Consider the following 22,786-nt stretch of genomic DNA (forward strand, 5'->3'; position numbering starts at 1 on the left):
GGCCTTTATGGTAGAGTGGTCAAATGGTAGCCACTCAGGAAAAGGCACATGACAGCCCGCTTGGAGTTTGCCAAAAGACACCTAAAGGATTCTCAGACTATGAGAAACAAGATTCTCTGGTCTGATGAAACCAAGATTGAACTCTTTGGCCTGAATGCCAAGCGTAATGTCTGGAGGAAACCTGGCACCATCCCTACGGTGAAGCATGGTGGTGGCAGCATCATGCTGTGGGAATGTTTTTCAGTGGCAGGGACTGGGAGACTAGTCAGGATCGAGGGAAGGATGAACGGAGCAAAGTACAGAGAGATCCTTGATAAAAACCTGCTCCAGAGCGCTCAGGACCTCCGACTGGGGCGAAGGTTCACCTTCCAACAGGACAACAACCCTAAGCACAGAGCCAAGACAATGCAGGAGTGGCTTCGGGAGAAGTCTCTGAATGTCCTTGAGTGGCCCAGCCAGAGCTCGGACTTGAACCCGATCTAACATCTCTGGAGAGACCTGAAAATAGCGACGCTCCCCATCCAACCTGACAGAGCTTGAGAGGATCTGCAGAGAAGAATGGGAGAAACTCACCAAATACAAGTGTGCCAAGCTTGTAACGTCATACCCAAGAAGACTCGAGGCTGTAATCGCTGCCAAAGGTGCTTCAACAAAGTACTGAGTAAAGGGTCTGAATAAAACTGCATTGTTGGTTAAGGGCTTGTAAGTAAGCATTTCACTATAAGGTCTACCTGTTGTATTCGGTGCATGTGAGAAATAACATTTGATTTGATTTGAATACTTATGTAAATATATTTCAGTTTTAGTTTTATTGTTTTTTGCAACAATTTCTAAAAAGCTGCATTTGTTTTGTCATTATGGGGTATTGTGTGTAGATTGATGAGGGGGAAAAAAACAATTTAATCAATTTTAGAATAATGCTTTCCGAATTCACTGTAATGTCATTGTTAGAATGTCATAATCAGAACGTCATGACTTTTCTCTGGCATGCAGGGTTGAGTTTGTGACTGTCACGCCTGAGGGGTTCAGATACAGAGGCCAGGTTTTTCCCACAGTCAATGGACTTTTCCGCTGGTTCAAAGACCATTTCCAGGAGCCAGTGGCAGGTCAGAGCATTTACAGAATGCTGCCTTAGAAATGCCTCACAATGAAACATACAGACCAGGGTAATCATGCTCTAATGACAGATTCACTTCTGTTATCTGATATTTGGTATTTCTCCTACAGGGATTACTCCCAGCAGCAGCAGTAGAACACGTACCCCAGCCTCTATCAATGCCACTCCAGCCAATATTAACATTGCAGGTCAGTTTAGGGCCGGGACTATACTAGTATCGCCATATTTTTTCCATGGCAAAAATGAAAACACGAAGCAGACTTCTCTCTTTGGTCCTTTAGAAACCTTCTGTATGTATAATATTGTGTGCTATAGCTTGGAAAATAAATAGATGTGACTCTGGATGACAACATAATGATGTTTGGTTCCAACATCAGGGCTGTTTTCCTAAATAAATTTAATCCGCTTCGTGTTTTGTTTCCTTGCCACGATACTAACGAGTATCGTGATACTGGTATCGTCCAGGCCCTAGGTCAGTTACTGTGTATACTTACTCCCCAAGATCTATATGGCTATAATATACTGTATGTTACCTCAATTGGTTTTTATCATTTCATGCATCCTAAGGTTGGAATCATCAACATGTTAAGGACTTTTAAGAAGCAGTTTCTCTGTTTAATCTTCTCCTAATGAATGAAGTTGTATGTGTTGTGTATGCCCTGTGTCTCTGTCACTCAGATCTGACTCGTGCAGTGAACGCCCTCCCTCAGAACATGACCTCTCAGATGTTCAGTGCCATTGCCGCGGTAACAGGCCAGGGCCAGAACCCCAACACCACACCTGCCGGGTGGGCATCCAGCCAGTACGGCTACACTGGTGGCAGCAGCGGCGGAGGGGGCAGCAGCGGCCCCTATCACGTACGTTTGGAATACACAGATGCTTACTGTATATCTGAATATTATCACAAAAACTTTTGAGTTTCATCTCTATCAGTTTTTCATATTTCTGTTCAACATGAGCCCTTCAACTTTCTTTTTTCTGTCCCAGGTGTTTACCACACCAGCTCAGCAGCCCATTGCTACTCCCCTTCTGACGCCCAGCTATTCGTACACCACCCCCACCCCCAGCCAGCAGCAGACTATCACCACGCCCCAGTACCCCAGCACCACTCCCCAGTCCTCACACGGATCACACGGACATGGACACCGCCCTTCCTCCTCCACACCATCATCATCCTCTTCCTGCCACCACAGGACACCAACACCAAAGTAAGTCACTTCTCAAAACTAGCTCTTAGACAGAATTATCCAAATAGAGAAAATCTTTCAATTTGGGTAATTCAAATGGAGAGACTATGGTCCATGTATGTAGCTGGGTACTTATAGAGGATTTCTTACGGAGGTTTCCAACCGCAGATAACTTACCTCTAATTGTTCTAGAAGCATACAACTGCTATATTGCGAGTGAGTGAGTAAGTAAATAGTGAGTTATCTTCTCTCCCTGCTCCCAACCCACAGGGCAACTTCCCACACAGCGGTGGACTGGGGCAAGATGGCAGAGCAGTGGCTCCAGGAGAAAGAGGCAGAGCGCAAGAAGACCAGGTCCAGAATGACCCCACGACCTTCTCCCAGCCCCATGATCGAGAGCACGCCCATGTCCCTCGCTGGAGACGCCACACCGCTGCTGGATGAGATGGATCGCTAGGTCCAGAGGAGACTCTCTTTCTCCCGAGCCCACTGTTACTCACCCCTAGTGTACTGTAAATGAACTGGACTCATTATATAATACTGCATACACTTCACCGCTTCAGTTGGTCACATTGAAGGATAAGATGATGGTGACCAACATGGATTTGTGAATTGCATGTGGAAAATGGATTTGATAACAGTGGTTTGTTTCAAATGAACCTAAAGAAAATGGTTGGAAACGTTGACTATCACTTCTTTGGTAGCACTGTTCCTCACTTGCAATTTTTGTGGAATGTACTGGAAACAATGAAAACTGCATGCCTTGTTTAAACCAGGTTTTAAGCATATTAACTTCAAATGCATGTGATGCAACAAAAAACAATGAAAACTATTTATTTCTGAATCACTCCCGAGGTTACTGTAACATATGCTATTTGAATATTAACCATCTCTCAGTAGGGGTTCGAAAAGGCTATTTCTAGAACCATGTATATTATATCTATACCATTTAATCTTTGTCACATGGGTCTTAGGCCATTTTAATAGCTATCTTGTTAGTTTCTGGATTCATATCCAGTTGCTGCTTAGTGTAATGCCTGACAGCTGACTGGGTATAGGCTTTAGCCTACAGTAGCTATACAGGCTTTATGTCTAGTCTGTGTGTAACACAATGAAGAACATTGACAGTATTACTTAGAAGTGCTGAACAAAATAAGTATAGGACATCAAGCACAATGTTTTTTGTATTTTTAAATGCATTCCCGACTGAAACATGTTGTCTGTGCTTACTGTGCTACATCAGCATATTCACATTACAGCTACTGTCCCGTAATATACAGTACACTTAAATGTTATCCTCTATCAGTGTATTTCATCCATTTGAATTTATTTAAAACCCATCAAATACACTTCCTGTAGTTCAATTAAACTCATGTAAGAACAGTGTCAGTCATTTTCAGTATTCATCATGTTCTCATTTACATTTTTAGTCATTTAGCAGACGCTCTTATCCAGAGCGACTTACAGTTAGTGAATATTTTTTTATTTTTTTATACTGGCTCCCCGTGGGAATCAAACCCACAACCCTAGCGTTGCAAACGCCATGCTCTATCAACTGAGCTACATCCCTGCCGGCCATTCCCTCCCCTACCCTGGACAACGCTGGGCCAATTGTGCGCCGCCCATGAGTCTCCCGGTTGCGGCCGGCTGTGACAGAGCCTGGATTCGAACCAGGATCTCTAGTGGCACAGTTAGCACTGCGATGCAGTGCCTTAGACCACTGCGCCACTCAGGAGTACGAAATGAGTACATAACAAATAGAAGAGATCTATCAGTGCCAGCCTGCAGTACTAATTAAAGCTGCATGTTAGCATTGTTGAATGCCTTTCCTTCATAGAAATTAAAAAATACAGAAGAATCTCTTGTTTCTTTGCCAACTGAGAACAATTGTTCCTCACAAGTACTCAGACCATACAAAATACAGTATGATTCCATTCAAAAGACCATTGAAAAAACAGACAATGCAGATTATTTAATATTATGTGGTATGAGGTGAGAAGCGATTATACCTTGTCTCAGATCCAACTAGCCCACTACGTTGCCAGTATTGCTTAAACATACTGACCCAGTCTGGAACACGGTCAGTAGCATGAAAGTTGTCTTTGTTATTAAGCTTTGAATACCAGTCACTGCTTACTGAAGTGTCCAACTGTTTTACTATTACCCTAGCTGGTGTTTTCAGTCTGTAACATATCCTGGCATTTTATTGTAAATTAGCTCAATTAAATCAAGAAACAACAGACAAGAAACAAAAGACAGAAACAGGAATTGCATGTTTGGAGGCCTCGAGCTGTTTATGTTCATATCCTTTAAGTGGGAAATACAAAAAAATAATGTGCACCTTCCATGAACTGCTGGACATAATTACATAAGTTATTCTATACATCTATATCTGTGCTCTGTGCAGTAAGCTACAGTATAGTATGTCAATCTCATTCTGTGAAACTCCTCAGAGTAGCATGTGTGACACTCTGGCTCCGGGACTTTTGTATTTGAGCCAGGGTGTATTTTGTTTTGTTGGGTATTTGGGTGTATTTCTATGTTTGCATTTCTGTGGGGTTCGTTTCTAGGTTTGGTCAATGACTCCCAATCGGAGGTAACGAGTGTCAGCTGTCGGCTCGTTATCTCTGATTGGGAGCCATATTTATCTGTATGTTTTCCTGTGGGAGTTGTGGGTTTTTGTTCCGTTTCGGTTAGTTAACCGTGGACTTCATGAGTCGTCTTTTGTTTTGTATTTTGTGCGTCATCTATTAAAGTCATGTTCGCCACAAACGCTGCGCTTTGGTCCGCTTCCTTTCAAGACGGCCGTGACAGAAAAACCCACCATAAGAGGACCAAGCAGCGTGTCAAGCGGCAACAGGACCCAGCTCCAAAGGATTCATGGACATGGGAGGAGATACTGGCTGGAAAGGGTCCTTGGGCACAACCGGGAGAATATCGCCGCCCTCGTGAAGAGCTGGAGGCAGCTAAAGCCGAGAGGAGGCGGTATGAGGAGGCAGCACGGAGTCAAGGCTGGAAGCCCGTGGGTACTACCCAAACATTTCTTGGGGGGGGGCTTAAAGGGAGTGTGGCGAAGTCAGGTAGGAGACCTGCGCCTACTCCCTGGACTTACCGTGGAGAGCGAGAGTACGGGCAGACACCGTGTTACGCAGTAGAGCGCATGGTGTCTCCTGTACGCAGGCATAGCCCGGTTCGGTACATTCCAGCTCCACGTATCGGCCGGGTTAGAGTGAGCGTTGAGCCAGATGTCATGAAGCCGGCCCAACGCATCCGGCTACCAGTGCGTCTTCTCGGGCCGGCGTACATGGCACCAGCCTTACGCATGGTGTTCCCGGTTCGCCCACATAGGCCGGTGCGGGTTATTCCACCTCCCCGTACTGGTCGGGCGACGGGGAGCATCAACCCGGGTAAGGTTGGGCAGGCTCAGTGCTCAAGGGGGCCAGTAAGCCTGCACGGTCCGGTATTTCCGGCGCCACCTCCCCGCTCCAGCCCAGTACCACCAGTGCCTACACCACGCACCAAGCCTCCTGTGTGTTCCCCGAGTCCTGTGCGTCCTGTTGCTGCTCTCCGCACTAGGCCTTATGTGCGTCCCCAGGGTCCAGCATGCCCTGTTCCTTCTCCCCGCACTAGGCTTTATGTGCGTTCCCAGGGTCCAGCATGCCCTGTTGCTTCTCCCCGCACTAGGCTTTATGTGCGTTCCCAGGGTCCAGCATGCCCTGTTGCTTCTCCCCGCACTAGCCCTGAGATGCGTGTCCTCAGCCCGGTACCTCCAGTTCCGGCACCAGGCCTACGGTGCGCCTCAGACGGCCAGAGTCTGCCGTCTGCCCAACGGGGCCTGAACTGCCCGTCTGCCCAAAGGCGCTTGAACTGGCCGTCTGGACTGAGCCTGCAAAGCCGCCCGTCTGCCATGAGCCTTCAGAGCCGTCCGCCAGACCGGAGCCGCTAGAGCCTTCCGCCAGACAGGATCAGCCAGAGCCTTCCGCCAGACAGGATCAGCCAGAGCCTTCCGCCAGCCATGAGCAGCCAGATCCGTCAGCCGGCCATGAGCAGCCAGATCCGTCAGCCGGCCATGAGCAGCCAGATCCTTCAGCCAGCCATGAGCAGCCAGATCCGTCGGCCAGCCATGAGCAGCCAGATCCGTCGGCCAGCCATGAGCAGCCAGATCCGTCAGCCAGCCATGAGCAGCCAGATCCGTCAGCCAGCCATGAGCAGCCAGATCCTTCAGCCAGCCATGAGCCGTCCAGCCAGGATCCGCCATTGAGTCCGGTGCTGTCCCTTAGCCCGGTGCTGCCCCTTAGCCCGGTGCTGCCCCTTAGTCCGGTACTGCCCCTTAGTCCGGTGCTGCCCTTTAGTCCGGTGCCGCCCCTTAATCCAGTGGGGTTTAGTTGGGGGGTGGTCATGTGGAGGAGGCTACGGAAGCGGATAGTGACTAAGGTGGGGTGGGGACCACGACCAGGGCCAGAACCGCCACCGTGGACAGACGCCCACCCAGACCCTCCCCTAGACTGTATGCTGGTGCGCCCGGAGTTCGCACCTTTAGGGGGGGGTACTGTGACACTCTGGCTCCGGGACTTTTGTATTTGAGCCAGGGTGTATTTTGTTTTGTTGGGTATTTGGGTGTATTTCTATGTTTGCATTTCTGTGGGGTTCGTTTCTAGGTTTGGTCAATGACTCCCAATCGGAGGTAACGAGTGTCAGCTGTCGGCTCGTTATCTCTGATTGGGAGCCATATTTATCTGTATGTTTTCCTGTGGGAGTTGTGGGTTTTTGTTCCGTTTCGGTTAGTTAACCGTGGACTTCATGAGTCGTCTTTTGTTTTGTATTTTGTGCGTCATCTATTAAAGTCATGTTCGCCACAAACGCTGCGCTTTGGTCCGCTTCCTTTCAAGACGGCCGTGACAGCATGTGAGAATCAGCTGAGGGATTTGAGCCTCTGTTTTACAGGGTCTTACAACCCTCATTTAGGTGGGGAGAATATAGTTCACAGTGAGCACATAATCCTTTTTTAAGAATGTGACCCCTTTCATCACAATTCCTTATATCGCATTGGAAGGGACTAGAGGTCCAAAGTCCCCCACAGGTCAAAGGAAATAGTATTTCAAAGGAAATAGTATTTAAACCTGGAAGAAGGCTTAGCTTTCTTGGCTTGGAGCCAGTCTGTGTATACAATATGGCAAGCATTGTTTTCAGAAAAGTAAGCAGTTTATGGGTAAGCAGATGAAATGGCGAACTCCCTGAACTTGGAATTCATTAATTTCTTCCGTATTAAATATTCCCTGCTGTCTTGGGAGTACAGTACAGTATATGCCTACATGCACAAAAATGTATGTGTTATTAATGAAATCATCACTTTTATAATTCATTGCACATATGCTTCTTTCAAATATTTTATTAATCATTGGTGTTTAAATGCACATACAATATTACAATAAATTATCCTGATCCTTCATTCAGTTGTTACGATTCCTGTTGAATAGTGCACGAATGTTGATTTGACAAAACACACAAGATGACGAACACATAATATACATACGTTTGAGTCTGCATAGCAGGTTTTTTTGACAGTCAAGAGCTAGGCTAGTCATCTAGGACATCATTGCACTCTTTCATTCTATACTAGCAACATTGTTAGTATGAGTCTCATTGTGGTGTTTTTCTCCTTTTCTTTCTACCTAGTCTCGCTTCCGTTTTCTGGATAGTGGATTTTATTGGATTTACAGTGGGTGTGCTGGTCTGCACAGGGAAGAGGGTCTGTTCTCTGTAGTTCTCAGATTCCTGTAGATTGAACTCTCCTACTTCTTCAACTTTGGATGAGATTGCTGACGCTGAGGGTGTCAGACTTGTACTTGTCATTATTTCTTCAAGTTTGGTTTCATTGTCATCATGGATAGGAACCTCATCCTTGACAACAGTGGTTATGGTCACTTTTTTACTTTTCTTTCTACCCTCCCTCTCTTTTGATCCTTGTCTTCTCCCAGTCACAACGAGGTCACTGGCTGTTGTGGTGAGATGTCCCTTTTCACTGTGACTCTCTATGCTCTGTGGTACTAGCGTCTCAGCCTGCTCTGCAGTGACTACAGTGGTGGTTGTGGGGATGTTCAGTACACCAGTGCTGTCAGTAGTGACTGTATGAAGGGCATCTTCAGTGGTATTCTGCAGATATGTGCCCTCAGCCAAAAGACTTGGTATGATTTTTCTCCTCATCTTTCTTCCCTCTCTCTCTTTCGGCCTGTGCCTTTTGGTCTCACTCAAAGTCGAGGTTATAGTTGTAGTGGTCTTGGACCCCTTCTCATTGTGACTTTCTGGTCTGTGTGACACTGGCTGCCCTGCAGTGCTAACAGTAGTGATGGTGGTGACGGCTGGATCACTTGTGCTCTCAGTAGTGATCACTCCAAGATCCTCTTCAGTGGGGGTTCTGAGAGTAACCCCCACCATGGGAAGAGTGGAAGTGATTTTCCTCCTTTTATTTCTATTCTCACTCTCCTTTGACCTGTGCCTTTTGCTTTTGATAAAAATCACAATGGGGGTGCCGGCAGTAGCCGTAACAGGTCCCTTTTCACTGTGGCTCTCTAACCTTTGTTGCACAGGCTGCGCTGCAGAGATTATGGCAGTGCTGGTAGGGATGGTCGGGGTGCCAGAGCTCTCTGTTGTGGATGTTGGGAGGTCCTGTTTAATGGCGGTATGGCGTGCAACTCCTTTAGGGGTGACAGTTGGTGTTATGTTGCTCTGTTTTTTCCTCCCTTCCCCCTTTCTTGACCTCTGCCTTTTGGTTTTCTGTGTGGTCACAGTGGATGTGCCGGTGGTTACAGCGAGAGATGTGTGATCCGTCAAAGCCGGGGTTTCCAGCATTGTCTGCTCCTTCTTGACAGCAGTGACTGAGGTGACAGAGGCATCTGCAGCAATTTCTTCATCTACACGTGGTTCATCTCTCATGACATCATTAGAAAGCTCCTCTTTCCCTCCACGATCTATTTCACCATCACTGAAACAGTTTACATTTCTGTTCAACTGGTCAACATTCTCAGGCTCATTCACAAAGTTACTCTTATCGACAACTTCCTCTGCTTTGGTAGAACTAACTCTAGTCCCTTCCTCTGCTCCTTTTGAGACTGAGTCGATGTTCTGCTTCCTCTTTCTCCCTTTTCCTTTCCCTTTCCTCTTCTTGTTTTTGTTCTTCTTTTTCCCTGCAGTGTTCTTCCTCTTCTTCTTCTCTGAGGTCTGTGTCTCTCCTTTGGTGGTGTCTGTAGTCGAACCCTGAGAGGTGGAGACAGTGGCCAGAAATTTGATGAAGTCCTCAGCGGTGGTGACAATGTTCCCGAGGGAGGGCTCCTCGGGGCCAGTGGTCTGGGAGCCGGACACAGTGGACTGTGTTGTGCCTTCAGGATTGTCCTGCTCTGTGCCTGTTTTCTTTGTCTCTTTCTGTACCAGAGGAGCCACGGTCAGCACGTCAATAACCTCAATGCCTCCAAAATCATACGGGATGGACTCTCTAGGCACTGCAACCAGGAGCTTGTCATACTTTTTACACCTGGTGGATAAGAGAGATGGAGAGTTTAAGATGTGCTCCCTGTAGTGTACTACAAAGCCACTTAAAAATGCTTGGATTGTTATTTCTTGTTCGATTTTTTTGATTATTTGTATTGTATTTGCAAGACATTCTAGTTCACTGTTGGCGCTAGTAACATAAGCATTTCGCTTCACCTGCCATAACACCGGCAAATCTGTGTATCTGACCAATAAACTTTGATTTGATTTGTATGCGCATTATTGGAACCTACAGTAAATACTGTACTTACGCTCCATACCAGTGGCGCTCCACACATTGCTCTTCATATATGAACTGGAAACAGGGCACCTCGATGACATTGAAGAAAGCCTGGCCAACGACCCTGGAGGAGGTGTCATTGACTTTCTTCAGACACTCCTTCAACCTGCACAGACAGTGTGACAAAGAGAAAATGTGCCACTCCAGCTTACTGTAGCCTGTCTGGATGGTTTGACTGGCAGTACATAATATAATTGGTTTCAGTCTCTGACTGTCTAACATAATTATTCAAGTGTATGAAGCAGTTTATTTATTTATTATTTTTAATGATTATTTAAACGGATGGATCAAGGGCATTGCATTTTGCTCATTTGTATTTGTATTTATTAAGGATCCCCATTAGTTCCTGCCAAGGCAGCAGCTACTCTTCCTGGGGTCCTGCAACATTAAGGCAGTTATATACAATTAAAAATATTACATGACATTATATTTCATAACACTTTACCCAAATTGAGTGTGTTCCCTCAGGCCACTACTCCACTATCACATATTTACAATACAACATTCATGTGTACGTGTGTGTAGAGTGAGTGTCTATATGTATGTGTGTACAGTGGAGAAAAAAAGTATTTAGTCAGCCACCAATTGTGCAAGTTCTCCCACTTAAAAAGATGAGAGAGGCCTGTAATTTTCATCATAGGTACACGTCAACTATGACAGACAAAATGAGGAAAAAAAATCCAGAAAATCACATTGTAGGATTTTTTATGAATTTATTTGCAAATTATGGTGGAAAATAAGTATTTGGTCAATAACAAAAGTTTCTCAATACTTTGTTATATACCCTTTGTTGGCAATGACACCGGTCAAACGTTTTCTGTAAGTCTTCACAAGGTTTTCACACACTGTTGCTGGTATTTTGGCCCATTCCTCCATGCAGATCTCCTCTAGAGCAGTGATGTTTTGGGGCTGTCGCTGGGCAACACGGACTTTCAACTCCCTCCAAAGATTTTCTATGGGGTTGAGATCTGGAGACTGGCTAGGCCACTCCAGGACCTTGAAATGCTTCTTACGAAGCCACTCCTTCGTTGCCCGGGTGGTGTGTTTGGGATCATTGTCATGCTGAAAGACCCAGCCACGTTTTCATCTTCAATGCCCTTGCTGATGGAAGGAGGTTTTCACTCAAAATCTCACGATACATGGCCCCATTCATTCTTTCCTTTACACGGATCAGTCGTCCTGGTCCCTTTGCAGAAAAACAGCCCCAAAGCATGATGTTTCCACCCCCATGCTTCACAGTAGGTATGGTGTTCTTTGGATGCAACTCAGCATTCTTTGTTCTCCAAACACGACGAGTTGAGTTTTTACCAAAAAGTTACATTTTGGTTTCATCTGACCATATGACATTCTCCCAATCCTCTTCTGGATCATCCAAATGCACTCTAGCAAACTTCAGACGGGCCTGGACATGTACTGGCTTAAGCAGGGGGACACGTCTGGCACTGCAGAATTTGAGTCCCTGGCGGTGTAGTGTGTTACTGATGGTAGGCTTTGTTACTTTGGTCCCAGCTCTCTGCAGGTCATTCACTAGGTCCCCCTGTGTGGTTCTGGGATTTTTGCTCACCGTTCTTGTGATCATTTTGACCCCACGGCGTGAGATCTTGCGTGGAGCCCCAGATCGAGGGAGATTATCAGTGGTCTTGTATGTCTTCCATTTCCTAATAATTGCTCCCACAGTTGATTTCTTCAAACCAAGCTGCTTACCTATTGCAGATTCAGTCTTCCCAGCCTGGTGCAGGTCTACAATTTTGTTTCTGGTGTCCTTTGACAGCTCTTTGGTCTTGGCCATAGTGGAGTTTGGAGTGTGACTGTTTGAGGTTGTGGACAGGTGTCTTTTATACTGATAACAAGTTCAAACAGGTGCCATTAATACAGGTAACGAGTGGAGGACAGAGGAGCCTCTTAAAGAAGAAGTTACAGGTCTGTGAGAGCCAGAAATCTTGCTTGTTTGTAGGTGACCAAATACTTATTTTCCACCATAATTTGCAAATAAATTCATTAAAAATCCTACAATGTGATTTTCTGGATTTTTTTTCTCATTTTGTCTGTCATAGTTGACGTGTACCTATGATGAAAATTACAGGCCTCTCTCATCTTTTTAAGTGGGAAAACTTGTACAATTGGTGGCTGACTAAATACTTTTTTTCCCCACTGTATGTACCTGTGTGTGTGTCTCTTCACAGTCCCTGCTGTTCCACAAGGTGTATTTTTACCTGTTTTTTAAATCTGATTCTACTGCTTGCATCAGTTACCTGATGTGGAATAGAGTTCCATGTAGTCATGGCTCTATGTAGTACTGTGCACCTCCCATAGTCCGTTCTGGACTTGGGGACTGTGAAGAGACCTCTGGTGGCATGTCTTGTGGGGTATGCATGGGTGTCCGAGCTGTGTGCCAGTATTCCAAACAGACAGCTTGGTACATTCAGCTCGTCGACACCTCTCACAAAAACAAGCAGTGATAAAGTCAATCTCGCTTCCACTCTGAGCCAGGAGAGACTGACATGCATGTCATCAATGTTAGCTCTCCGTGTACTTTTAAGGACCAGCCGTGCTGCCCTGCTCTGAGCCAACTGCAATTTTCCCAAGTCCCTCTTTGTGGCACCTGACCACACTACTGAACAGTAGTCCAGGTGCGACAAAACTAGGGCCTATAGGACCTGCCTTGTTGATAGTGTTGTTAAGAAGGCAGAGCAGTGCTTAATTATGGACATACTTCTCCCCATCTTAGCTACTGTTGTATCAATATGCTTTGACCATGACAGTCTACAATCCAGGGTTACTCCAAGCAGTTTAGTCACCTCAACTTGCTCAATTTCCAAATGTCTTGCAATGTCTTGCAAATACAATACAAACACACAAATAAACACAAAAAGGCGTTCCAACTATATTGTAGGCAACTCACGCATTATCGCAGTCACAGTGACTAAGGGGATGCCACTTGAAATTGGTGTAGCCATACATTGAGGAAAACGCATGGATGACGTAGGGGCAGTGGTCATGAACGCGGCAACAACTGTCAGTCGCCGCGAACTCTCCTGCAAATGGAGAGTGTATATTAAAAAACACAACAAACCAACATGCACCGAAATCAGTGAAACAGTTGAATGGCTAGATGTGGTCAGAATAGATAATCGTGCATCTAAAATACAGAATAATATCAAACTTTACGCAACATACCCAAATGATCGTAATTATCAGCCATGTTGCCAGCTCCACACCACAGGGTTCCAGGATAAGTGAATCCTCGCTTGGATCTCCGTATCACCTGCTTGTCATCCTCGTGGACAGAATTCTCTCTCGTCTCCTTCGGTGTCTGTGCTGTTGGCGCGGCTATCCTCTCCGTGGTGACCGTCGTGCGCTTTGATGTCTTTTGGAACGCTTGACAGTTGTATTTGGCTTCTGCCATGTCTGTAAAACTCAACTCCATATCTTCTGGGTTGGTTCTCTGGTGCTTCAGTCCCAATCTGCACACATGCATGAATGACTTCACCTGCATCTGGTTGATGGTTACTGAGCAGTCCACCAGTTTACCCGCGGAGTCATGCACGGAGCGCACCTCCTCAATTCCGTCTGACACTTGGTAAAGGCAATTTCCCCCCATGCCTGACATTTTGGCACAGAAAGTGCTGTTGAGCATGAAAAACACATCTTTACTCTGTTTCTCTGCTTCTAGGGAATAATTGGGGAATTCTCCCTTGACGAAGTTTCTGTCCAGATAAGACAGAAAGAAAAAGAATAACGACCACATTACTTCAGATGGCACTTTCAGCACCACGCGCACTGAGACAGCACCACTGCTTTCACCGGGCTCTCGCCAAAACCGGCTTTAATGCGACACTTCTAGTGGTGCGATTATTAATACGATGACTGACAATAATGGGAGGGGTCTGACACATAAAATTAACCCCTTCAGTGGCCGATTACACACTTTCCATTATTTCAACAGAATCCATTGAGACTGTGGCCAATTTCAGAATGTGCGCAAACTGATGCTTAGTAATTTAAACATAAAAGCATGGCTATTCTACAATTACTAGCAGTTCAACATAAAATAATCAGCCTACTTGTGCCTGAATTTCGTTATATCCGAATGAGACAATAACTACAGGAAAGTATATTGACAGCAAGGCACATTTTTGCGTGCGTCTTTGTCTTTTACACTCATTCTATTTATTTATAGGCGAATAATCAAAGAAAGCAGAACCGATAGGGTTAATAGGATGGCGTGTACTACTGCTGGCAGCCTAGGCTACTCTGCCGTGCGTTGACCGCCATTTACCTCCCCGTCCCCCTTTTCACCAAAAATCGAGATTTAACTTTTGTGACGCTGCAAGCAAGGAGGAGGTTCTTCTCGCGCTTTCCATGGTAACAAGGATGGCGTGATTCTTCTAACCCAAGAGATTGGACATCTTTTAGATTCCACAAAAGGCATTGGTGGTGACCTAAATTAGAATGTCGGAACAAACGTCTTTCTTTGTCTAGAATGGGAAGGTTTGCAAAGCTTGCACGCAATCCGCGCTCTCTCAGCAGCATGTCTGAGCAAGCTGGGTTTAATTAATGTGCTTTCAGGGGTTGAAACCTACTACCGATGGAGGATGGAGAGTTGAGGTTGAGGTCATGTCAGAGGGTGCACTACTGTACCCATGACGCGTAAATGTTGCCCTGGTGTCGAATGGGGTCATTTACTTGGACTGGCACTGCATGGTGGTACTGGCAGGTAATTAATCTATTAAAGTAGCTAGCTATGTCATGGAACTCATTTGACAATAACGGACTTTGCATTTTAAATATTGCCACCCATATACTTCTTTGGCAACATTTTATTAGGTTTTATAGACTATTAAATATTTCACCCAATTAGCTAGGTCTGCATGTGCAGCCCCTAGTCCAGACAAACATCGGCGGTGAGTTCTAATCAGGCCACTGTTTGGTCACAAGGCAGAATTTACAAAGAGCTTCCATGAGAGGCGGAGGCCTTTTGGATTCTCCGCAAATGCACTGGAATCGGATTGTTAGAAGGCGGGGAGAAATGATGCAAAATCACCTGAGGCAACATTCGAATAAATCTTGTTAAAGCCCATGGGTTAATTGAATGCTCATTACTGCAAGGATTAAGTGGGTGGAAAACAATAATTATTCTGTGCTCCAGATATTGTCAATCAAATAGCTTGTTTCCATTGGTGTTGCATTTTGACATTGGGAACCTTCCATTGACTATATAACAAAGCCTTTGTAATCCATTTTTAATAGGCAAATAATTACAGTTGGTATTATCAGAATAAGAGTTTTAATAGAAAGTGACAATAAGAAATGATTGATAAAATGAAATAATGCACACGTTGTATTACAAAACGTTCACACTGTTACGCATGTAATACAATCTGCCGACAACAAAAATTTATTTATCCAGATCCTTCTATTAAATATAATTTTATTAAATGGAAGGTTCTGTCGATTTCTCTATTATGGCGTCACAGAGTAGGCAAACAACTGAGTAGGCCTAGAGGCACTTCACCTCACCTGTTGGCTGTGTAGTCTCACCTAGGCGCGCAGAGCACAGGTGCAGCCTTCCTACCTAAACCCCTCTATGAAAGAGTTAAGGAATTCCAGCTTCTCCTCATACTCTGATAGTCTAATGGGATGTGTACCTTCAGGACACTCTTTGACTGAGAGCAGAGAGGAGGAGTTGAGATTGATAAGGGACTGTCCATGGAGATGCAAAATGATATTTTCTCAGGTGAGGGAACATTATCGACAAGATGGCATTAGCCATATAATTATAAATTACTAAAATACTAGAATGGACATGAACCTAATGATAGCATAAAGGTCAGCCATTTTGGTCAGGGAGTTGGTCAACCATGGTTTGCCAGTGCTGTGATATTGTGTAAAATAATGAATTTTAAGAATGTATCTGCACTGTATGTTTGGTAGCTAGCTAGCCAGTCAGTTTTAGAGGAATTATTCCATTAATTTTTCAAATTAACTGCCAATATGCCAACATTCCATTTTTTAAAATGCAGTCAATCCTCAGCCAGACACTGGCTGAAATCAGTTGATGATAGGACTTAGACAAGTTGTAAATGCAACAAGTACTGATATTGAATCATACACTACATGATCAAACGTATGTGGACACCTGTTTGTCCAAAATCATGGGCATTAATATGGAGTCGGTCCCCCCTTTGCTGCTATAACAGCTTCTACTCTTCTGGTAAGGCTTTCCACTAGATGTTGGAACATTGCTGCAGGGACGTTTTCAGCCACAAGAGCATTAGTGAGGTTGGGCACTGATGTTGGGAGATTAGGCCTGGCTCGCAGTTGGCGTTCCAATTCATCCCAAAGGTGTTCGATGGGGTTGAGGTCAGGCCAGTCAAGTTCTTCCACACCAATCTTGACAAACCATTTCTGTATGGCCCTCGCTTTGTGCACGGGCGCATTGTCATGCTGAAACAGGAAAGGGCCTTCCCCAAACTGTTGCCACAAAGTTGGAAGCACAGAATCATCTAGAATGTCATTGTATGCTGTACCGTTAAGATTTCCCTTCATTGGAACTAAGGGGCCTAGCCCGAACCATGGAAAATAGCCCCAGACCATTATTCCTCCTCCACCAAACTTTACAGTTGGCACTATGCATTGGGGCAGGTAGCGTTCTCCTGGAATCCGCCAAACCCAGATTTGTCCGTCGGACTGCCAGATGGTGAAGCGTGATTCATCACTCCAGAGAACGCGTTTCCACTGCTCCAGAGTCCAATGGCGGCGAGCTTTACACAACTCCAGCCGATGCTTTGCATTGCGCATGGTGATCTTAGGCTTGTGTGCAGCTGCTCGGCCATGGAAACCCATTTCATGAAGCTCCCGACAAACAGTTCTTGAGCTGACGTTGCTTCCAGAGGCAGTTTGGAACTCGGTAGTGAGTGTTGCAACCGAGGACAGACGATTTTTACATACTACGGGCTTCAGCACTCGGTGGTCCCATTCTGTGAGCTTGTGTGGCCTACCACTTCACGGCTGAGTAGTTGTTGCTCCTAGACGTTTCCACTTCACAATAACAGCACTTACAGTTGACTGGGGCAGCTCTAGCAGGGCAAAATTTGACGAACTGACTTGTTGGAAAGGTGGCATCCTATGACGGTGCCACGTTGAAAGTCACTGAGCTCTTCAGTAAGCCCATACTAAAGCCAATGTTTGTCTATGGAGATTGCATGGCTGTGGGCTCGATTTTATACACCTGTCAGCAACAGGTGTGGCTGAAATTGCCGAATACACTAATTTGCAGGGATGTCCACATACTTTTGTATATCTAGTGTATAATAGTCCTCAAAGCGTTACAAGAAAAAAAGACATTTATGGCCTGTTTACGTATATTATAAAGGCTGTTTATACAGAACATTGGTATAAAACCCGTATAAACTGCATTTATAATTATATGACAATATTTTAGGGTGACAATAATTATATTACACAATATCACACGCCTTACTTTTTCCCGCCTGCATAAGTAAAATCTGGATTATGCCTCTACTGCCATTCATTCCAATTAGACTAGATTGGATTTCTTCCTGACCAATATGGCTGCCATTTTTACTCCATTCTAGAACTTTGAGGGTGTATGACATAGCCCCTCTAGTAATTTAATAGGATCTCTATGGCATTAGTTATAGAAATTATAAATACAATTTTCATTCATTCATATTTTCACATTTACCCCAATGGTTTTGACCTACAGTATATTTACACATGGTATTGCAGGTACCAAAAGTCCAGAGTATTCCAGAGCATCCAGATGAAGACATGATGTGTCAAGGAGGAGTCAGATGTGCCTCTTCATCAAAGCTCAGAGATCTCACTAATACAACCCTGTTTGACACGGGACCAACGGAGAGAAGATGAATGTTGCTTGACAGTTTGCTGCATTTTGTAATACATTTCTTTGAAATGTTACTTCTTTCAGTATATTTCTGACCTTATTGCCCCGCAGTTTATATGATTGCTCTTTCCCCCATCCATAATCAATTTATGATGTTTGTGATAAAGTTAAAGCGGTTACTGTTTTATAAAAAAATGCAAGAGTGTGCTGGGTGGTTATCACTCACCAATAGTGGTTTTGCAGTCTTAACTTTCGAGTTAATGAATAAAAACGTTCTTAGACTAAAGTATAAGTAAGAGAATTTAGGCTGAGTCCCAAATTACCCCCTTCTCCTTCCCCACGCACTTAGGCCTCCATTTGCTTGTTCACGTGGCCCCGCCATATGCACAAATGTCCCAAAGCTGAGGGAGTGAAAATGATCGAGGGTGTATGGGCTAATTAGGCCCTTCGATAGCCTCTGACCAAGCCAGCAAGGCTGCAGGCTCCAGAGCGAAATGCTATCCGAACAAACACCGAGATACACCCCTTCAAATTGGTGGATTCGGCTATTTCAGCCACACCCATTGCTGACAGGTGTATAAAATCGAGCACACAGCCATGCAATCTCCATAGACAAACACTGGCAGTAGAATGGCCTTACTGAAGAGATCAGTGACTTTTAATGTGGCACCGTCATAGGATGCCACCTTTCCAACAAGTCAGTTTGTCAAATTCCTGCCCTGCTAAAGCTGCCACGGTCAACTGTACATGCTGTTATTGTGAAGTGGAAACGTCTAGGAGCAACAACTACTCAGCCACAAAATGGTAGGCTACACAAGCTCACAGAACTGGACCGCCGAGTGCTGAAGCGGGTAGTGTGTAGAAATCGTCTGTCCTCGGTTGCAACACTCACTACCTAGTTCCTAACTGCCTCTGGAAGCAATGTCAGCACAGTAACTGTTGGTCAGGAGCTTCATGAAATGGGTTTCCATGGCCGAGCAGCCACACACAAGCCTAAGATCACCATGCACAATGCCAAGTGTCGGTTGGAGTTGTGTAAAGCTCGCCACCATTGGACTCTGGAGCAGTGGAAACGCATTCTCTGGAGTGATGAATCACGCTTCACCATTTGGCAGTCCGACGGACAAATCTGGGTTTGGCGAATTCCTGGAGAACGCTACCTGCCCCAATGCATAGTGCCAACTGTAAAGTTTGGTGGAGGAGGAATAATGGTCTGGGGCTGTTTTTCATGGTTTGGGTTAGGCCACTTAGTTCCAGTGAAGGGAAATCTTAACGCAACAGCATACAATGACATTCTAGTTGATTCTGTGCTTTTGGGGAAGGCCCTTTCCTGTTTCAGCATGACAATGCCCCCGTGCACAAAGTGAGGTCCATACAGAAATGGTTTGTCGAGATCGGTGTGGAAGAACTTGACTGGCCTGCACAGAGCCCTGACCTCAACCCCATCGGACACCTTTGCGATGAATTGGAACGCTGACTGCGAGCCAGGCCTAATCGCCCAACATCAGTGCCTGACCTCACTAATGCTCTTGTGGCTGAATGGAAGCACATCCCTGCAGCAATGTTCCAACATCTAGTGGAAAGCCTTCCCTGAAGTGTGGAAGCTGTTATATCAGCAAAGAGGGACCAACTCCATATTAATGGCCATGATTTTGGAATGAGATGTTCGACGAGCAGGTGTCCACATACTTTTGGTCATGTAGTGTATGTTTGGAGTTTGCGCAATTTTATACAAAACAATGGAGAGGCGTGCCTAATTACATAGCACATGTTGGCCTATTTGTTTGTGTCTTTTTTAGATGCTTGAAAAATGTAACAAAAGAAGTAGGCTACCTCCCAGAATAAATGTTTAACTGTTACTGAGATTTATATCTTGGAAAGTCCCCCTTCAAAGACATGCTAAACTTTGGGAATATCACATTTTCTTTGCACTGTAGTGCAGTATAACTGTTTTTTTTACAGCATTGCAACCACCTTAAAAATATATATATATATAATTTGACTTACTTTTATTTTTAATATTGTCTTTAGAAAGTTTACACCAATACTGGTATGTTCAAAGCTATTGTGTAGGGTACAGGCATAGGTCTATTAATTATATTTTCTAAAACAATAACAGAGACAAGATTATTTACAAGTTATATTGTGATGATTATCTATCAAGGTCAGCAAAGTTATGTTCTGTACAGTTTAAAATACATTACACAAGTCTGCTGTATTCTTCAAGTTTAAACTTTAACTTCTTTCCCGTCTGATAACTAATGTAAAATTTAGTATTGCATGCCATTGTGACAAAGCGTATTCACATTGCACTCTAATAAGACTGCTCTAGAAAACAAGCACACATAAACACCACAATTACTACCATCTGACTGTTTCCTAAAACGGGAGCATCAATGAGAAAATTCATAGTATAGTGTCACATCCACCACAACAACCCCGTACATTGCCAGATACTGTAATGCCAGGTATTTCTGAATTGGAAGTAGTTTATCCTCTAATTCTCTTTCATACTGGCTTATTATTCAGTGCCCCATGAAATAACACCATATATAGATTATACAGACCCTACTGAGTTCATCCAACCTCACTTTTACATGGGCACAAAAAATAGTTATTTCACTATAAGCCAATATATATTTTATATGCAGTGATTTGCATTGTGGCCTATGGAATGGGTCTAGTAAAAGGCCAGCAACACTCCGTAATATTCAGTGCCCCATGAAATGACACAATATATAGATTCTAGAGTACTCCCAACCCCACTTTTACATGAGCACAAAGAATATATATTTTTCACTATAAGCCCAACATTGTCAACATACCAGTCTGAACATTGTATTTCTCAAGTGATCTTAAAATAATGTTTTAGAAAAATTCCTTAAATTCTCCATAAATTCCTTTTTACATTTGCTTATAAGCACAATCAAAATCGACATTGATTAAAATGTAATATCTTTTGAATGCGTTATCCACCTTGCAATGTTTTGAAATGCTGGCTTTCATTTTGAAGGTTTCCTCATTACCATAGAAAAGTGATGCTAGCAGAATAGTAGTGGTTTGTTCAGACTGACAGCATAATTTCATCAATGCTGCATAATAAATTCTGAAGTCAAACTTTTTTCATTATGTAATCCAAAATTGTTATTGGATATGTGTGCAATAAAAGTTCAACATTCACCTTTTGCTACTATTTCTGTCAAGTCTTACAATGTGATGCATTAATTGGATAAATCCTAATGACCCACAGAACACAGAATGCACTGCAACTGCCTCTGCAACGCAATGCTTAAAGGCAGAGAGAAAGAGGCGAAGCATGAGCGATAACTGGACCCAGAATCTGTCTTCTCCAGCAGGTGGCTTTTTTTTCTTCTTTATTTTTCTCACCAAGGGAGGAGTTTTGGTAATCAAATCAAAGTTTATTGGTCACATACACAGATTTGCAGATGTTATCATAGATGCAGCGAACCCGAGCCATAGCCTGTTCACCCTGCTACCACTGGCGTACCACACACCCCTGCAACCCCCGCAAGGTGGGGGGGCCCATGGGCTCTGGGAATGCAGCTTGGGATGCCATCTGGCAAGGGTTAGCACGCTTAAATTACTTACTCATGTCGGCCACGGAGAACGAGAGCACACAGTCCCCATAAGCGTCGGGGGGCTCGATGTTGTTTTCCTTGTTGGTCAATGACAGTGTCGAATTTGGTTAACACAAAATGTAATGGCTTATTTGCTAGGTGTGACTTATTTGATCGAATAGAAGTTTTCGTAATGCTTAGGTTGTTACGAGTGTACTGATATAAGTAGGACCGCTACATCCTGGCAACTTTGAGAAAAAACATATAATTGGAGTTGTGCCTGTTGTTCACATGCGTATCAGCAATCTCATTGGCTAGAATGGTCCCACCTGATTGTGCCTCCTCCTGAGTGCCTTTCATTTTTGAAGACATTTATTTCCATTGTTAGAGCAGCCACATGAGAATCTGGTCAATATAATGGATAATCTGTGTGCAAGGCAGAAGCAGCATTCCATTGTAAATGAATGTACTTCAGGTGTACCAAAACACAATGACGCTGTTGGTCTGATTGAGGCGTCACCCTCTGAGTTTCGACAGCAACACATGACAACGTAGGACCCTCCAAGCTAGTTGGTAAGGGAGAGGGGCTGGTTTGGGATCATATAGATAGATAGAGGACTCATCTTTATATCTGTGCCATATAGCGTCTGTGACAGCATGGGCAGCGCCATTGAGGTTACAACCCATAGGAATCCCCACCCAGTTGACTACTTTGATTACTTTAAAATGGCGGAAGCATGGTGGAAGCCCTCAATGGTGCTGCCCATGCCAAAACGGCCTTTTGGCCACTAGAGGCCTCTATCATTCTCTATGTTTGGGACTCGCCAAAGTTATTTGTATGCAGTATATCTTCACAGACTCCACCACACCACAGCATTTTAAGTCTATTTAAATTCTAATGATTAAAGCTTTTTGATGCATTTGTTAACTTGTAACAACATTATAGCATTAGAACTTAATTTATTGGAAAGTCAACTGAAAATCGATGAAATACAACATTGCATAATTTTTTGATTTTGTTTATCATTTAAAACAGCAACATTTCAAATATTGTTGCCCCATTATAGAGTAATCTTCTGTGCTATTTGAGCTGAATACACCATATTATTGCAATAAAAGATTACATTTTAATTTTAACCAATCTTATTAACTTTTGCTCTAATTGTGTGTTTAATTTAACTATGACGGCCTACCAAAAGGCAAAAGGCA

General features: G+C 44.2%; 1 protein-coding gene and 1 pseudogene across 3 annotated transcripts in view; one reads left to right on the forward strand and one right to left on the reverse strand.

Moving 5' to 3' along the window:
- LOC311106168 (transcription elongation factor SPT6-like) overlaps positions 1-3,115 on the forward strand; it is a 37,259-nt pseudogene extending 34,144 nt beyond the window's left edge. The window contains exons 37-41 of the transcript in view: positions 994-1,106; positions 1,228-1,305; positions 1,796-1,974; positions 2,105-2,325; positions 2,575-3,115. The product of the transcript in view is annotated as a transcription elongation factor SPT6-like (transcript). The remainder of the gene's footprint in view (positions 1-993; positions 1,107-1,227; positions 1,306-1,795; positions 1,975-2,104; positions 2,326-2,574) is intronic.
- Positions 3,116-7,617: 4,502 nt separating this feature from the next.
- On the reverse strand, positions 7,618-21,920 carry proca1 (protein interacting with cyclin A1). 2 transcript variants are annotated; one of them, XM_084148330.1, is made up of 5 exons: positions 21,609-21,920; positions 13,307-13,755; positions 13,032-13,164; positions 10,101-10,235; positions 7,618-9,832 (listed from the first exon to the last, which is right to left on the reverse strand). In XM_084148330.1, exons 2-5 carry the CDS (start codon positions 13,737-13,739, stop codon positions 7,945-7,947), a joined length of 2,589 nt encoding a protein of 862 aa, XP_084004456.1. In that variant the 5' UTR covers positions 13,740-13,755; positions 21,609-21,920; the 3' UTR covers positions 7,618-7,944. The 2 variants fall into 2 exon arrangements, with proteins under 2 accessions (XP_084004456.1, XP_084004455.1); XM_084148329.1 differs by lacking the exon at positions 21,609-21,920 and having other exon boundaries at positions 13,307-14,203.
- Between the last annotated feature and the right edge of the window lie 866 nt (positions 21,921-22,786).

Source organism: Coregonus lavaretus (genome assembly GCF_964263955.1).
Source record: "Coregonus lavaretus genome assembly, chromosome: 30".
In the NCBI taxonomy this organism is placed as follows: domain Eukaryota; kingdom Metazoa; phylum Chordata; class Actinopteri; order Salmoniformes; family Salmonidae; genus Coregonus; species Coregonus lavaretus.

Excerpts from the sequence above, each read along its gene's own strand:
- proca1 (XM_084148329.1), bottom strand. The coding sequence starts at position 13,877 with ATGTGGTCGTTATTCTTTTTCTTTCTGTCTTATCTGGACAGAAACTTC. Across the intron at positions 10,236-13,031 it reads CACTGTGACTGCGATAATGC|GTTGAAGGAGTGTCTGAAGA; the intron begins GTGAGTTGCCTA and ends CTGTCTGTGCAG. Across the intron at positions 9,833-10,100 it reads GAGCGCCACTGGTATGGAGC|GTGTAAAAAGTATGACAAGC; the intron begins GTAAGTACAGTA and ends CTTATCCACCAG.